Source organism: Dipodomys merriami, unplaced genomic scaffold, assembly GCF_024711535.1.
Source record: "Dipodomys merriami isolate MVZ:Mamm:240054 unplaced genomic scaffold, mDipMer1.0.p SCAF_41, whole genome shotgun sequence".
Classification (NCBI taxonomy): Eukaryota; Metazoa; Chordata; class Mammalia; order Rodentia; family Heteromyidae; genus Dipodomys; species Dipodomys merriami.
In genome coordinates this window covers 12,047,330-12,064,451 of record NW_027205715.1, presented here as the reverse complement: position 1 = coordinate 12,064,451, position 17,122 = coordinate 12,047,330, and the positions used below count along the sequence as shown (strand labels likewise).

At 44.7% G+C, this 17,122-nt stretch overlaps 2 protein-coding genes across 7 annotated transcripts in view; both read right to left on the bottom strand.

Annotated features, from left to right (window-relative positions):
• Window positions 1-8,227, bottom strand: part of LOC138807043 (transport and Golgi organization protein 6 homolog) — a 137,449-nt gene extending 129,222 nt beyond the window's left edge. For all 6 annotated transcript variants that reach the window (XM_069992616.1, XM_069992619.1, XM_069992620.1 and 3 more), the window contains exons 1-3: window positions 8,063-8,227; window positions 2,066-2,706; window positions 1,074-1,190 (exon numbers count right to left, since the gene is read on the bottom strand). In XM_069992616.1, the coding sequence (XP_069848717.1) occupies window positions 1,074-1,190; window positions 2,066-2,706; window positions 8,063-8,162 (858 nt within the window). In that variant the 5' untranslated portion in view covers window positions 8,163-8,227. The remainder of the gene's footprint in view (window positions 1-1,073; window positions 1,191-2,065; window positions 2,707-8,062) is intronic.
• Window positions 8,228-11,709: 3,482 nt separating this feature from the next.
• The window catches only part of LOC138807042 (cadherin-1-like), a 76,578-nt gene continuing 71,165 nt past the window's right edge, over window positions 11,710-17,122 (bottom strand). Inside the window, exons 14-16 of the mRNA XM_069992615.1 lie at window positions 16,340-16,470; window positions 14,692-14,835; window positions 11,710-13,596 (exon numbers count right to left, since the gene is read on the bottom strand). Of these exons, the coding sequence (XP_069848716.1) occupies window positions 13,387-13,596; window positions 14,692-14,835; window positions 16,340-16,470 (485 nt within the window). The 3' untranslated portion in view covers window positions 11,710-13,386. The remainder of the gene's footprint in view (window positions 13,597-14,691; window positions 14,836-16,339; window positions 16,471-17,122) is intronic.

Here is a 17,122-nt window from a genome sequence, read left to right as displayed (position 1 = left end):
GAATCATACTGATGATTAGCTATGTATGATATAGACTTCAAAAGAGCAACATTTTGGGGCTGGGGATGTAGCTCAGTGGTAGTGCATGTACTTAGCATGTGCAGGGCCATGTTCCATCCCCAGCATCAGCAATATCTTTCCTTTAAAAATCAAATAGGGTCCACCAGGCACCAGTGGCTCACACCTATAATCCTAGCTACTCAGGAGGCTGAGATCTGAGGATCTTGACTCAAAGCCAGCCTGGGCAGGAAAGTCCCTGAGACTCTTTTCTCCAATAAACCACTCAGAAAACCAGAAGTGTCACTATGGCTCAAGTGGTAGAGCGCTTGCCTTGAGCTGAAAAGCTGAGGGACAGCGCCCAGGCCCAGAGTTAAGCCCCACGACCGACAAAAAAAAAAAAAAAAAATCAAATAGGGTAAGGTACGTTGTTCAAGTGGTAGAGCACCTGCCTAGCAAATGAGGCCCTGACTTGACTCCAGTACTATGCTCCCCTACCAAAAAACAAAACAAAACATAAAAACCATTTCTCATGCAGGTGTAGTAGAATATGTGAGTGGGCCAAGCATTCTGAAGACAGAGGAAGGAGGATCACAAGTTGGGAGTCCAACCTGGGCTACATAATGAAAGGCCACTTCCAGCTTTTTCTGTGATTAATTGGAGATAAGAGTCTCATAGACTTTCTTTCCCAGGCTGGCTTTGAACTACGATCTTCAGATCTCAGCCTCCTGAGCAGCTAGTAGTACAGATTTGAGCCACTGGCACCTGTGGAGGTCTTTTAAATTATTGTTTTATAAATACCATCTAACTTGTGGGTGGGGACAGGAGGGAAAAACTGGAGCGAATAAAGGCAGGGTTAATATTGTCCAAAAAGAAATGCACTTATTAACTGACTTATAAAACTGCAACCCCCCTGTACATCACCTTAATAACATTTTTTTAATTAAATAAATGACTGTCAACTAAAAGATGAAGTAATATTTGATCAGATAGTTAAATAGGGAAGTAAAGGCATCATATTTCCAGAAGAAGAAAGGTCACTGCCAATCCCCCACAAGAGTTTAAGGCCTGAGTACCTGAAGAGGGCCTCCCTGGAGGACAAGTAATTCCCGGACCACTAATGGTTGATACACTTGATCCAACATGTCTCTCAAGGCCCTCCGAGACAAGGCTCTTTCCTCTTCTGTTAAAACCTAAAAGAAATATGGTTTGGCTTTAATGGAACAGAAACAGGCAGAGACTAAATGCAATGTTTGACAAGAGCTAACACAGGTAGGGAAAGAATAATATGAGTTATACTGATATGAGCAGCAATTACTCTCTGATAAGCCCAAGAGGATCTGGCATAAATACTTCCCATACATTTTCCTTTATTTTTTAAAATCACCTACCAAATCAAGTATATGATTTATATCTATATCTATATCTATATATATGAGAAAACAGGCAGGATGCCCAGTGGCTCATGCTTGTAATCCTAGCTACTCAGTAGGCTGAGTTCTGAGGATCATGGTTCAAAGCCAGCCTGGACAGGAAAGTCCATAAGATTCTTATTACCAACGAAGCACCAAAAAAGCCAGAAGTGAAACTATGGCTGAAGTGGTAGAATGCCAGTCTTGAGCAAAAAAGCTCAGGGATAGCACCCAGGTCCTGAGTTCAAGACCCAGGACACACACACACACACACACACACACACACACACACACACACACACACACACACACACACACACACACACACACACACACACACACACACACACACACACACACACACACACACACACACACACACACACGGAGAGGGGGACAAACGGAGAGGGGGAGAGAGAGAGAGAGAGAGAGGAGATTAGCAACCCACATAAAACCTCCACACACAATATTCATTTACCCACTGGATATACCTCAGCATTCAATAGGATTTCTAGATCTTTCAATCAGCTTGTTTCCCATGAAGCAAGAGCTGTCATTTATAACAACCACACACAAATATATACACACCTTCTCCCTCTCTTTCTTCCCACCTTCCCCTTCCCTTCCTTTCTTTCAACTGCTCAATGAATGTTTACCTCTTCCTCAGGGGTTGGTGATTTTCTTTTGGTTGGGCAGAATCCCAGCTGGCACAGACCTGCAGCTATGTCCCCAAAGTGGCGGCAGAAAACCAAGCTCCCCAGGGATGCATGCTGAGCAATGTCTAGGAGGACCCTGCAGCTGGTGTATAGTCTCCGGGCTGTGTGGGGGGAAGCATCGGGACACACCACATCTTGAACCACTGCACCAAACTCAGTCCTACATCTCAAAGGCATCCCAACACCAGGGATGAGATAGGGGCAGACACCCAAGGTGACCACAAATTGCAAAGCAGACTGGACGATCTTCTGCTGGGAGATGCTAAGTGTATCGGGGCTCAGGGCGGGGGCAGCTTCTGCAGTCCGAGGATTGGGTTTACCAGGGTTGAAATCAGCTGCAAGGCGGATCATGGTTTCCTTCAAGCACAGCAGCAACAACAAGGTCTGAGCAGTAAAACTCCAAGTGATGTCCTCAGAAGTTTGTGTCCACTCTGCCTTACTGGCCACCTCATCTCTTAGAAGCTTCAGTTTTGTCCACTGAGTGCCCATCAGAAACTTGCTGTCCAAGGCAGATAGATTAGATTTGAAAGCAGCCAACAAGACATCGTGTTTTGTGATCTGCAGTGAACTTGAGCCTGATCCTTTAGGAAAAAAAAAAAAAGAAAGAAAGAAAGAGAGAGAGATCACATACAAGGAAAACAAGCCATACTTCCCTCTATGTGAAATTCCTGACCCACTCCAGCCAGGGCACTAGAGGAAAGAGAATGAAAAATAGAGACTTTCAGACTTTTAAAGAGGTAAAGCTTTTTCTTTCTTTTTTTTTTAAAATAGCACTGGAGATTGAATTCAGGATCCCACTAATGATACACAAATATTCTACTACTGAACCACCTCTCTAGCCCAAAAACTTAAAAAAAAAAACTGTGAAGTAGAGGTGTGGCTCAAGTGGTCCAGTGTCATCCTTGAGGGAAAAAGTCAAGTAAGATCACAAAACGCTGAGTTCGAGCACACACACCCCACAAAACCTTTATGATACTATAATAGACCACCAAGAATGAACTCTAACATAAACTATGGATTTAAGTTAATAATAATGTATTCCAGGAGATGTGACTCAAGTGGTAGAGTGCCTGCCTAGCAAGTAGAAAGCCCTGTGTTCACTACTGATAATCACAATAATAATAAAATGTATAAATGTTGGCTCATCAATTGTTATAATGTGTCACACTAACATAAGGTATTAATAATAGGGAAAATGGGATTAGGGTAGAAAAGGGAATATAGAACTCTGTACTTTCTTTTTTTTATAAGTCAAAAGATGCAAGTTGGACATGGTAATGCATACCTCTAATCTCAAAGCTGAGGCAAGAATATCTTTTTTTAAATCTTTTTTTTTCTTTATTTTTATTTTCTTTATTTATTTTGCCAATCCTGGGGCTTATACTCAGGGCCTGGGCACTGTCCTTGAGCTTCTTTTGCTCAAGGCTAGCACTCTACCATTTGAATCACAGTACCACTTCCAGCTTTTTCTGTTTATGTGGTACTAAGGAATCAAACCCAAGGTTTCAGGCATGCTAGGCAAGCAGTCTACTACTAAACCACAATCCCAGCCCAGGAAAATCTTAAAAGTTTAATGCCAGCCTGGTCTACATGATGATGCTCTATCTTAAGAACAATAACAAGCTGGGTGCCAGTGGCTCAGGCCTGTAATCCTAGCTACTCAGAAGGCTGAGATCTGAAGATCACAGTTCAAAGCCAGCCTTGGGCAGGAAAGTCTGTGAGACTCTGATCTCCAATAAACCACCAGAAAAATGGAACTTGTGGCTCAAGTGGTAGAGCACTAGTCTTGAGTTGAAGAGCTCAGGGACCTCACACAGGCCACAAGCCCCATGACCGACAAAAACAAAAAACAAAAAACAACCAATAACAAATAGTGATTCCTAGGTCCTAGGATCATGGGTAGTTTTAGGATTTTTGCCTAATTATATATTAAGATTTTTGAGTTTTTTTGTTTTTTGTCATTCATGGGGCTTGAACTCTGGACTTGGGCGCTGTCCCTCAGCTCTTCAGCTCAAGGCTAATGCTCTACCACTTGGGCCAGAGCGCCACTTCCGGTTTTCTGGTGGCTTATTGGAGATAAGAGTCTCATGGACTTTCCTGCCCGGCTGGCTTTGAATTATAATCCTCAGATCTCAGCCTTCTGAGTAGCTAGGATTACAGGTGTGAACCATTGGCGCTGGCTTATTTTAATATTTTTTGTTGTTTTGTTTTGTTTCTTTAGGATTTTTTTTCCTGCAGTGAATACGATTCCTTATATACTTAAAAAAAAGTTACTTAAGGTTATAAAACTGCATATTATACATAAAATAAAAAGGAAAAACAATGTTGCCAGAATGCTAGTAGTGGCGACCTCTGGTAAAAAGTTTAAAGTACTTTTAATTTTGTTCTTTTGGTTTCTTTATAATTTTCTAATCTTTGCTATAGAGAACATTAAAAGTTCTATACAAAGAAAAAAGAAACCGCATTGTAATTTTAAAATAATTAGAACCAAGAGCAGTTGACTCACATCTATAATCCCAGCTACTCAGGAGGCTGAGATTTTAGGATTGCAGTTCAAAACCAGCCCAAGGAGGAAAGTCCATGAGACTCTTATCTCCAATTAACTACCAAAAAAAAAAAGCCCGAAGTAAAGCTATGGCTCAAATGGTAGAAACTAACCTTGAGCAAAAAAGCTCAGGGAGAGTGCCTGGGAACACACATTAACACACACACAAAACCAAAATCAAAAGAAAATGAAGGGCTGGGAAGGTGGCTCAGTGGTAGAATGCTTGTCTTGCATGCATGAGGCCCTGGGTTCAATTCCTCAGCACCACATAAGCAGAAAAAGTCGGAGTAGAGCTGTGGCTTAAGTGGTAGAACGCTAGCCTTGAGTTGAAGAGCTGAGGGACAGCGCCCAGGTCCAGAGTTCAGACACCAGGCCCGACCAAAAAAAAAAAAAAAAAAAAAGGAAAGGGAAAGAAGAAGAAAGTGAATTGTGCAACACTTCTCAGCTGTCTAGAGCAAGTATTCTGACCTGTAAGCATTAAAAGCTGCAAAAACTCACTTAAATAGAGCATGGATGCTCTCATAGTTTGCAGTTCTACCATTAAGATCACTAATCAATCTCTATGCACGACATCTTGTGAATGCAAACTCAATGAACTCAAGCATGGGACAGAAGAGATGAAAAACAAAAGCTCACAGCTTTCCCCAATCTCCTTAATAGCCTTTCTGCTCTTAATTCCCCCTACTGGTGATGAAAAGAAATCTCTGGTACTTGAAAATGATGGCATTTCTGTAAAACATGTCTTTCGCCATTCATCCTCGGTTTTTTTCTTTCTTTATTCCTTTCTTTTCTTTCCTTCCTTCTTCCTTTCTTTTCTTCTCTTTTTTTTCTTTTTTTTTTTTTTTTTTTTTTTTTGAGACAAGGTCTTACTATATAGCTGGGACTAGCCTGGAATTTGAGATCCTCTTGCCTCAGCCTTTCCAGTGCTAGATTTACAGGAATGCATGCACAATGCATGGCACTAAAACAGCATTGAAGTGTGATATAAGCTTAACTCCAAGGCTCTAGCTTGTAACATGTCAGTGTCTGGATTCAACCAAGGCAACTGAGCTCCAAAACCCAGCTGTGTCATTACATTCAACTACTCACACTCAAAAGCTTCATCTCTGCTCACCTCAAACCATCCCTATTACACTTAGGGAAAAGTCATAAATGTTGATGCTCTAACAAATTTAAAGTGTCATGACTTACGTGGTACTCTTTCTTTTAGATATACAGGGCTTTTGAACTCAGAGCCTTGTGCTTACTAGAATGACATTCTACCACTCAAGCCACTCCATCAGCCTGGCTTTTTGCTGATAATTTTGGAAATGGGAGTCTAGAGAACTTTTGTACTTATCCTGGCCTCAAACCACAATCCTCCAGATATCAACCTCCTACGTAGCTAGGAGTACAAGCATGAGCCAACAACCCCTAGCTATGTGATACTTTTCATTAAGTTCAAAATGTGGGGCCAGGAACAGTGGCTCAGATCTGTAATTCTAGCTACTGGAGAGGTTGAGGCAAGACAGTTACTTCAGCCCCAAGAACTGAAGGCCAATCTAGGCAACAGAGGTGTGTCACAGCTTCATGATTTACAAGCTGTCAGCATTCTCAGCCCCTTCTCCCTATAATTAAAATATAACGACACATCAGTGAATCTCTATTTAGTATAGCTTTTTAAGAGAACATTCATATAGAGATGGCCTCCATTTTTTATAAACAAAACTTCACTACCAGCCTTTGAATTCTGCTTAACACACTATTTAAAAGAAAAAGAAAAAAGAAAAAAGGAGAGAGGAATGAAGGAGAGAAGGAGAAAAGGAGGTGGAGGATCACTTAAGCTCCAGAGTTTGAACATCCTGGAGAACACTGGAGACCTGTCTCAACTAAGTGTGCACATGTGCATGTATGTGCGCACACGCGCGTGCACACACACACACACACACACTTCATGGCTGGAATGTAGCCTAGCATGTACAAGGTACTGGATTTAACCCTCAACACTGCAGGAAAAAAACAAAAAGGAATGTTGATACCTATAATCCAGCACTCGAAAGGCTGAGGTATCTTGATTTTGAGAACAACATGGACTACATAGTAAAATCAAGTCATACAGGGCTATATAACAAGCACTATTTCAATGCAAAACAAAAAAAAAGTGTATTTTGTATTTTGACTTGTTTTTGTTTATGCCAGTCCTGGGACGTGAACTCAGGGCCTGGGTGCTATTCCCACTCTACTTCAGCCACAGATCTATTTTTAGAGTGAGTGAGTGTGTGTGTGTATGTGTATTTGGAGATAGAGTCCACAGCTGGGCTGGGAATGTGGCTTAGTGGTAAAGTGCTTTTCTAGCATGCATGAAGCCCTGAGTTCAATTCCTCAGTACCACATAGACCAAAAAGGCAGAAGTGGCACTGTGGCTCAAGTGGTAGAATGCTAGCCTTGAGCAAAAGAAACTCAGGGACAGTGCCCAGGCACTGAGTTCAAGCCCTAGTCTGGAAAAAAAAAAAAAAAAAAAAGACTCAGGGACAACACCAGGTCCTGAGTTCAAGCCCGGCAGCCCACCCCCCAAAAAAATAAAAAATAAATATATAAAGTCTCAGTCTTTCCTACTCCAGTTGGCTTCAAACCATGATTCTCAAGTCTCAGCCTCCTGAGTAGCTAGGACGACAGGCCTGAGCCACTGACAACCAGCACATTTTGACTCTTCATTGGTGCAATGTAGTCTAGCTCTGCCACTAACTAGTTTTCATTGAGCCATTTCCATTATATATCCACCTGAGCCTTAGTTCCTTCATTTGTAATGTGGAATATAAACAGTCTATCTAACTGGACTGTTGTGAGGGCTAACTTATATCCATATTAACAGTGTACCATGGAGATTGAAACTAAGCACTCATTCACTATTATTATTAGCTTCTAACCACTCCCAAGATCCCTTCAGATGCCAAATTGGGAAGATCTTGTCAACTCGGCACAAAAGATCAAAGGTGACAGTAAGGCCCTGCTCAAGATTCTCGGCTAACTGTCCCTTGCTTCCTTCTTCCAGACCTTCGGCGGTGGGTACTGCTCTCAGACATCCACGTTACCCTAGCGCCGCCCAGCGGCGGGGAGCTCGCATTACACTTCGCGGCGCCTCGCCCCGTTTGCAGCCTATTCCGGGCGGTCCCCGGCTCCCAGGGCGCCGAGCACCTGGAAGCGGACAGAGAAGCACACAGAGAAGCGCTCGGGGGCTACCGTAAGCATCCTGCAGGCCCCATCTTCCCTGGAGCACTGGACAAGGACCAAATCTCCCGGCCACGGGGAGAAGCGTCCGCAGAGGGCCTGCGGGGCGCACGCCGTGAGGGAGCCGGGGCCACCCCCGGGAGTCCGGCCCAGGTCCAGCCCGGCACCGAGATGCGTCTTCTCACCTCCCGGGCTCAGCAGCAGCTTTAAAGCTTCCAGAATCTCGTCCAGAGCGCACGCCTCCACAGCGCCTCTGCCCACCACAGCGTCTACCGGAGCGGCCATGGCTGGCGTGGAAGCTGCCGCTGGCGACCTCTTCAGGCGTCTTAGCGCACACGCGCCGCCGCCATGTTGAGTGTGGCCGGAAGCGCGCGACGCGCGAGGGGCGGGGCCTACGGCGTGGGTGGGGAAATCTTAGTCCGCCCCGCCCCCTTTGCATAATCTCATTTCCTCTGTTCTTCTGCATCCGCTAGAGGTCAAGTTTCAAGAAGTCAGTAGGGTGAATTGCCCTGTAAAGGAGAAGGATTACTAGGTGTGGTAACAAATGGGCTGTAATCCCGGAAAGAACCAAGGGAATCAGGAGTTCGAGGCCAGCCTGGACTATACAAAAAAAAAAAAAAAATGCCTGGCGCCGATGGCTCACGCCTGTCATCCTAGCTACTCAGGAGGCTGAGATCTGAGGATCAGGGTTCAAAGCCAGCCCGGGCAGGAAAGGCCGTGAGACTCTTGTCTCCAGTAAAACCACCAGAAAACCGGAAGTGGCGCTGTAGCTCAAGTGGTAGAGTGCTATCCTAGAGCCAAAAAAGCTCAGGGACAGCGCCCAGGCCCTGAGTTCAAGCCCCAGATCTGGAAGAAAGAAAAAAAAAAAACCACCGAGGTAAAGATGCATGTATGTCTACTGAAGTTTGGATATCCAACATACATATTGTCAATCTGTCCATCTGTCCCTCCCTTCCTCTCTGGGCGCTTCAGGCTGTGTCCCCTGAATATCCTTGTGTCTGAAGAAGGAAACATCCTTAGGCTTCCTCCAACCTAGCCACTCTATGGACTCTTATACATCTGTTTTGCTAAAAATCAGTATGGAAGCTTGGGGAGTTCTGGTTTATCAGAAGTGAAGTCTGGAGGCTTCCTCCTCAGTTTTCTAGGAGACACTTAGTATCATTAAGCATCCATTATATGCAACCCCAGTAGAGTTATCTGGGTGAGGTCTGGCCCTCTGCTAAGAGCCATCACACAGAGGGGGCTGTATTCAGGGAGTGCATCTGTTTAATTGATTTGAAGTTGTCCAACAAGGAGCCCATTATTGGACTGGAAGGACAACAGCTGAGCTAGTCATCAAAGCAGGCTGGGGGTATTTGCTTTTCCCAGAACTAACAAGACTAACAGCATTCAATGATTGTCAATAGCTGTGTCATAGAATAGATCCCAGCCAAACTGTGTTTTTTTGTTGTATTGTGTTTTGTTGGGGTTTTTTGTTTTGTTTTGTTTTTTGTCAGTTGTGGGGCTTGAACTCTGGGCCTGGGCACTGTCCCTGAGCTCTTCAGCTCAAGGTAAGCACTCTACTTCTCTTGAGCCACTGTGCCACTTCCAGTTTCCTGGTGGTTAATTGGAGAAAAGAGGCTCATGGACTTTCCTGCCCCGGCTGGCTTTGAACCACAGTCCTCAGATTTCAGCCTCCTGAATAGCTAGGATTACAGGTGTAAGCCACCAGCACCCAGATAAATTTTTATTTTTTTGAACATTTTCAAAAGCCACGTGTAATAACCAGTGTTTGCACTCCATTTTCCATAATTGGCTTCTACTTGTTTCTTATTGGGTTGGGTTTTGGGGAATTTTGTTTTGTTTTGCATGCTGAGGCTTGAACCCAGGACCTCACAAATGCTACCCAGGTGCTCTGCCCACTGAGCTACACTCCCATTGTGCTTTCCCTGTATCTAAAATACAGGGGAATACTACCACACCCATGCTGAGATGGAGTCTTACAAGCTTCTATGCTCAGGCTGCCTTCAAACTGCAATGTCCACCTCCCAGGTAGCGAAGCCACACTCATCTGCTTTTCCTATTTTCTTCTAAGTGTTTACTTCCTTAAATCTTTGATCCATGTTGAATACTTTTTGTTTGTGGTAAACTGAAGGAAGGTCATCATAGGTTATCATCATCGAACTTTTTTGCCAAGTACCTTTTCACCACTACATGCTATGGGCACCATTATCAAATACCATTTGGCCATACATGAGATTTATTTCTAGACTTCGACTTCTTTATCATCTGGAAGATAGAAGCTTGTATGTTTCCATCCCCAGCACTGTAAAACCCCAATCAAAACAAAAAAGTTTAGATGTTGCAGAGTTCTGAAGATGGAGAGCTGTTGGGACTACAGAACACAATGTGCATATACTTTATGACATTAGCTACAGAGTTTAAAAAAAAAAAGTGGCTCAGACCTATAATCCTAACTCAGGAGGCTGAGACTTAGAGGAACAACATTTGGATCCAGCCCAACAGAAAAGTCTGAGGATCCATCTCTAATTAACTAGCAAAATGCTAGACTGGAGATGTGGCACAAGTGTAGAGTACCAGGTATGAGCAAAAAGCCAAGCAAGTGTACAAGGCCTTGAGTTCAAATCCCAGTACCAGGACACAGCCATGCTGGAGGTGTGGCTCAAATGGTAGAGCACCACTAAGTACGCATGAGGCCCTGCGTTCAAATCCTAGAAGTGCTAAAGGGCAGAAAAAAAAAAAGAGTTCAGTTGAGCTTGGTGTGGTGATACATACCTGTTATCCTAATCCTTGGGAGGCTGAAGCAGGAGGATCACAAGTTTGAGGCCAGCCTGGGCTACACCGTGAAGCCTTGTTGCAAGTGGGAAAAAAAAGTAACACCTCTGTATATCACTTTCTCCTATCCCCTCACCCCCCAATCCTGGAGCTTGAACCCAGGGGCCCTGAGCTAATTTTGCTCAAGGCTAACATTTGAGCCACAGCACCACTTCTGGCTTTTTCCATTTATGTGGTACTGAGGAATCAAACCTGGGCTTCATGCATGCTAGGCAAGTACTCTACCACTAAGCCACATTCCTAGCCCCTATATCATCTTTTTTTTTTTCTTTTTGGTCGGTTGTGAGGCTTGAACTCTGGGCTTGGACGCTGTCCTTGCACTCTTCAGCTCAAGGCGAGTACTCTACCACTTGAGCTACAACGCCACTTCCGGTTTCCTAGTGGTTTATTGGAGAGAGTCTCACAGACTTTCCTGCCTGGGCTGGCTTTGAACCGTGATCCTCAGATCTCAGCCTCCTGAGTAGCTAGAATTATAGGCATGAGCTACTGGCGCCCAGCTATATCATCTTTTTATAATAACCATAAACATGTTTTTAAAAGTTCAAATGATAAATTTTATATTTACCATAGTAAAACAAAATGATCAAAAAATAAAAATAGCAGCACGGCCGAGAAGAGTTGAATGAGGAATGATCAGTACCAGCACTGTGGCATTTTAAGCTAGATCACCCTTGAGGGACTGTGTACTGCAGGGTAGTTTAGTGGCATCCTTGGGGTTGGCTTGACAATAGCAGAAGCTGCCAAATGTCCCCTGAACCATGAAGGCTCTCTGGGAACATGGTGATTGTACTTCTGCCCCTCAGCTCTCTATAACTGTTGGAGGCCACACAATAGAGCCTGAGTCACATGGCCTTTGCAGTCTCTCCCTGACTCCCTGACCCAAGCAGCATGACTGAAAGTTCCTCAGAAGCCATTTCTGCCTGAAGCGTCCTTCTCCACACCTCATCTCCTTCATCTTCCTTACAGTTCCAGCGGAATCAAACAAGCTTGACAGTGATTTTAGGAAAATTCTTTAATAAAACTTATTTTTTTAAAAAAAATGCAACCTTTGGAACAGCTTTTCTTTTCCACTCCCCAAGAAAAGACAAAATTATCCACACCTCCACACATATACACTCAAAAACTACAGAGACATTCTCTACGCCACACTCCCTTAGATACAGTGGTAAGGGCAGAATTAGCAATGTGAGTCCCACAACTGATTGAAGGTATGATTTTTCCTTTTTTCCCCAGGTAAAGCAATTTCAACAAAATTCTGCAGTCGCTGTCAAAATCTGAAAATATGCATTCTCAATTAAAGAGAAAAGAATATTCAAACCTGTGCTCCCCCCCACTTCTTCACAACCTCTAGGACAGTGTTTTCTCCCTGATGTTAAGTATATATGTGTATGTATATGTATATGTATATGTATATGTGTGTGTGTGTGTGTATATATATATAAATATATATATATATATATATATATATGTCCTGTATTTCCAACACACACCTGGAATTTGGTGACCTGGGTATAGAGTGGCCAGGTTTTCTGCAAATACCATAAAAGCAGGCACTTGGGGATTCTAGGCTTCAGGTACAAAAGGATCCAGGAGAAGAAACATTGTGCCAGAATTTTCAGGAAGGGAAGCCATTTGCCTCCATCAGCCTCAGCACCAGGTGACTAGACAGCAGCCACAGTGGCCCTGTCCCCACCCCCCAGCCCATCTTTTGCGTTTCCTGTCTTCCTTTGGCTGTGGCACGATGAACACTGTTGCTGAGTCTCAGAATACACCAATCTTGTGTCAGTGATAAAGACACATGAAAATTTCAGTGGCACCTGAAAACATATCGCCTTTTATGGCCCAGCCTCCTTGCATGGAAGCAAGGAAGCCTGTAGTGACACATTGTTAGCACTGCCTCAGAAAAGACATTTCAAGTGAGTGCTGAGGACCTGGAAAACAACATTCATGAAGGGGCCAAGTACACACACCACCAGCCGAGATACAACCAGACAAAACATGGGCCGTTTACTCTAAAAGGACCCAGTCATTTCTGTGTCCAGAAACTCCCATCTGGGAGAGAAGGGGCAGAATTCAGGAGTATAAATGGATAGCAGAACATAGAACACTAGTGCATACAATTTAAAGAGAAAATTGTTTTACCAGGCAGTACATGCCTGTAATCCCAGCACTAGAGAGGCAGAAGCAAGAGGATCATGAATCCAATCTAGACTGTGTGTATAGAGAGAGAGGAGGAAGGAAAGGGAGGAGGAGAGAGAGAAACCCTGTCTAAAAGGAAAGGGAAGGAAGGAGGAAAGGGAGAAAAATGTATATACACAACAAAACAGAAGTTCCTTCCTTTGACACATGAAGGAAGCTCTCAAGAAAATCTATAACTTGCTAGCAGAACCCCCTGAGGTTGGAGTTCCTCTTTTGAAATAAAATTCCGAGAGCTTCGGGTCATGATGACTATGGAAAGAGTAAAAAAAAAAAAAAAAAAAAAAAAAAAAAAGACTCAAGGAATACGTTGGGAGCTTGCTAACAGCGGAGAGCTCTAAAATAGAACTGCATCACAGATCAGTCTCTTTCTGGAAGAAAAACCTCCAGGAACAGCTCGGAAAGTCCATCCTCCAGCAACGTCATTCCACATTCGCAGGGCTGGGGTTGGGGCACAGGAACGTGACTCTGGGGTCCCCTAGTTGTCCTCGCCGCCTCCGTACATGTCGGCCAGCTTCTTGAAGCGGCTGCCCCACTCGTTCAGGTAGTCGTAGTCCTGGTCCTGGTCGGACTCGGAGGAGTTCAGGGAGCTGAGACTGGCCGCCTCAGAGCCGCTGCCTTCGTAGTCGAACACCAGCAGGGAGTCGTAAGGGGGCGCTGTGGGGTCACTGTCGGCCGCCTTCAGGTTCTAAAGAGGAACGCAGTAGGATCAGCAAGGGCACGGCCAGATGCCTCAGGTGCCCTTATGGGACAAAGCACCCCAGAGCGATTTGCAGGGTGTCATCTTAATGAACTGGCATGGGGAAAGGTGGGGGGGGGGGGGTGGGAGGGAGACATGAGGGTGAAGAGAGAAAGTGATGGGCAAACAGGCAGAGTTGGTAACCCCTAAACCAAAATGACAAATGAAATGGAGGCAATGGGGCTGGGAAGATGGCTTAGTGGTAGAGTGCTTGCCTAGCATGCATGACGCCCTGGGTTCAATTCCTCAGTACCCCATACACAGAAAAAGCCAGAACTGGCATTGTGGATCAAGTGGTAGAGTGATAGCCTTAAGCAAAAAGCTCAGGGACAGTATCCCGGCCCTGAGTTCAAGACCCAGGACTGGCCAAAAAAAAAGATAAAAAGAAATGTAGGCAGGGCTGGGAAGGTGGCTCAGTGGTAGAGCACTTGCCTTGCATGCCTGAGGCCCTGGGTTCCATTCCTCAGCACCACATAAGCAAAAACAAAAAAGCCGGAAGTGGCGCTGTGGCTCAAGTGGTAGAGTGCTAGCCTTGAGCTGAAGAGCTGAGGGACAGTGCCCAGGCCCAGAGTTCAGGCCCCACGACCGGACCCCCCCCCCCCCCGCAAAAAAAAAGAAATGTAGGCAATCAAGATATTCCCAAAACCAGGGAAGGGATCCCACAGCACCAGCTAGGATGAACAGAAGGTAATAATGAGACGATCATACATACAGTGCTCATACAGGCTGCTTTTCATCCCCGAAACCTCTGGAAGGATAAATGCCAGCACTAGGGCTTGAACTCAGTGCCTGGACGCTATCCATCACTGCAACCACAGTTCCACTTCCAGCTTTTTGGTAATTAACTAGAGATCAGAGTCTCATGGACTTTTCTGCCCAGGCTAGCTTTGAACTGAAATCTTCAGATCTCAGCTTCCTAAGTAGCTAGGACTTACAGGCATCACTGGTGCCTGGCCTAAGGCTCTATTTGAAACACTTTCCTTCTTTTTTTCTGAGGAGTTTAAAGATATATGGCACCTGGTGTAATCAGCTCTGTCTACTTACTTCATCAATAAAATTGCCAATTTCATCAGGATTGGCAGGGCGGGGGCGATACTGGGGCACACTCATGAGGGTTGGCGCCACGTCATTGCGAGTCACTTCCGGCCGAGCATCCAGGCCCCTGTGCAGCTGGCTCAGGTCAAAGTCCTTAGGAGAAAAAGGCAGAAGATGGCAAAGAGTGAAACGAGCCACATTCATGTACACAGAGCTGGGTTTGCTTTGAGGACTCTGGGACCTCACTACCGTGTATATGATATTTGACAGTCTGTGCCCATCAGCATGAAATGATTTTCCAATTAACAGTCTTCCAGCCAGCAGTTGAAAATTAGTAGCACTTATGGACATAGATATAAATTCCTGTGTCTTGTTCACTTTTTTGTTGTTTTTGCTGGAGATTGAACTCAAGACCTTGTGTTTACTAGGCAGGTACACTACCACTTGAGCCAGGCTTCCAGTTACTTTTTAGTTTGTTCACAGAGGGTCTTGTGATTTATTTATTTTTCTGCCTGGGCCAGCCTTGTACTTAGATTCTCCTATCTCTACCTCTCAGAAGTTGGGATTACAGATGGGCATGACCACAACCTCTTACTCACTTTTCCTTCCTTCCTTCTTTTTTTTTTTTTGTTGGTCATGGGGCTTGAACTCTTGGCTGGGCACTGTCCCTCAGCACTTCAGCTCAAAACTAGCGCTCTACACTTAAGCCACAGTGATACTTCCAGTTTATTGGAGATAAGAGTCTCATGGACTTTCCTGCCTGGGCTGGCTTTGAACTGCAATCCTCAGATCTCAGCTTCCTGAGTAGCTAGGATTACAGGCGTGAGCCACCAGCCTCCAGCTCTTACTTTTCCTAGGACATAATCAGTAGGCTATTATTTGGTAATCATCCATTCACTCCCCAACCTAGCTGCTGGGAGAAGATTAGAACCCATGGATGTTTTTGTCATGTCACACACACAGACACACACAAAAAACAGTGGCAGAGAGCCTACTGGTAGAGAGAGATGACACTCTGGGAACAAAGCAGACTTCTATATAACTTGTCACTTAAATACATTCAGCAAAACTCTGCCTGGATCAGCTGAGCCCCAGCCAACCCACAAATTCTTTGAGCCTATGTTCAGCAATCTCTCCAGAGAACTAGAACATATAAAAAAGCCATGCTTCTTGTGTGCCACTGAGTTTCTGAGGTTGGGTAGTATACAGCAGTACCACAGTGGCTGTCCACTGACACAATCTACCTGGTATTTTCAATAGATTTAAAAGGCTCTTGAGGCTGGGTGTTGGAGCTCACACCTGTAATCTCAGTCGAATAGAGGTACAGCAAAGATCATAGCTCCAGGCAGGACTTTTTGTCATAGCCAATAAAAAGCTTGGCATCATCTGTCTTCCCAGCTTTCCAGGAATCACCATGAGGAACATCATACTCTAGGCTGGCTTGGGCATAAACTCAAGATGCTATCCAAAAAATAACTAAACGAAAAGAGACTGGGTGTGTGGCTGAAGCTGTAGAGTATCTGCCTAGCAAGCACAAAGCCCTAAGTTCAAATCCTAGTACTACCAAAAACAAAGGGTAGAAAGCAGTCATGGCGAATGTCTGCTTCTTTTCCAAATGAAGAGAATGCTATTACGTCTATCACATGCTTAAATGTACCTGGTCCTCTTCACCACCTCCTTCTTCATCATAGTAATAAACGTTGTCCCGGGTGTCATCTTCTGGGGGCAATAAGGGCTCTTTGACGGCCCTTTTCCTCCTCACAAACAGCAGGAGCAGCAGGGTCAGGACTGGAGTGGAAAGAGGAGGGATAGTGAGGAGAGGCAGATGCAAACAGGTCCAGAGGAAGCAGCCTCATGCAGGCAGGTGGCCAGGGACAGCCAGTGGCTGCCTTTGAGACAATTGTCACCAATGTACATGGTGTCATGTCACTGTACAACAAAGTAGACCATGGCCCTAGGAGTTTTTTTTTTTTTTTTCCTGCTGCTGCTCATCCTGAGACTTGAACTCAGGGCCTGGGTGCTGTCCCTGAACTATTATTTTTGCTCAAGGGTAGTACTTACTTCCTGGCCATAGCACCACTTTCAACTTTTTGGTAGTTTGTTGAAGTAAGAGTCGCATGGACTTCCCTGCCTGGGCTGGCTTTGAACCACGATCCTCAGATCTCAACCTTCTGAGTAGCTAGGATTGCAGGCATGAACTACCGGCGCCTGGCTGTGCTTTTGTGTGCCCAATTACTAATATATTACATATTAGGGGGCTGGAGGCATGGCTTAAGTGGTATAGCACCTACCTAGCAAGCCTCAAGCCCCTGAGTTCAAATCCCAGTACCACCAAAAGAGAAAAGTTACACATTAGCAAAAAACCTCTTTATCAGCTCAGTGAAATGGGAGTGTGCAGCAAAGACATCTTCTAGATGTATTCAATTTCTTTCTTTTTTTT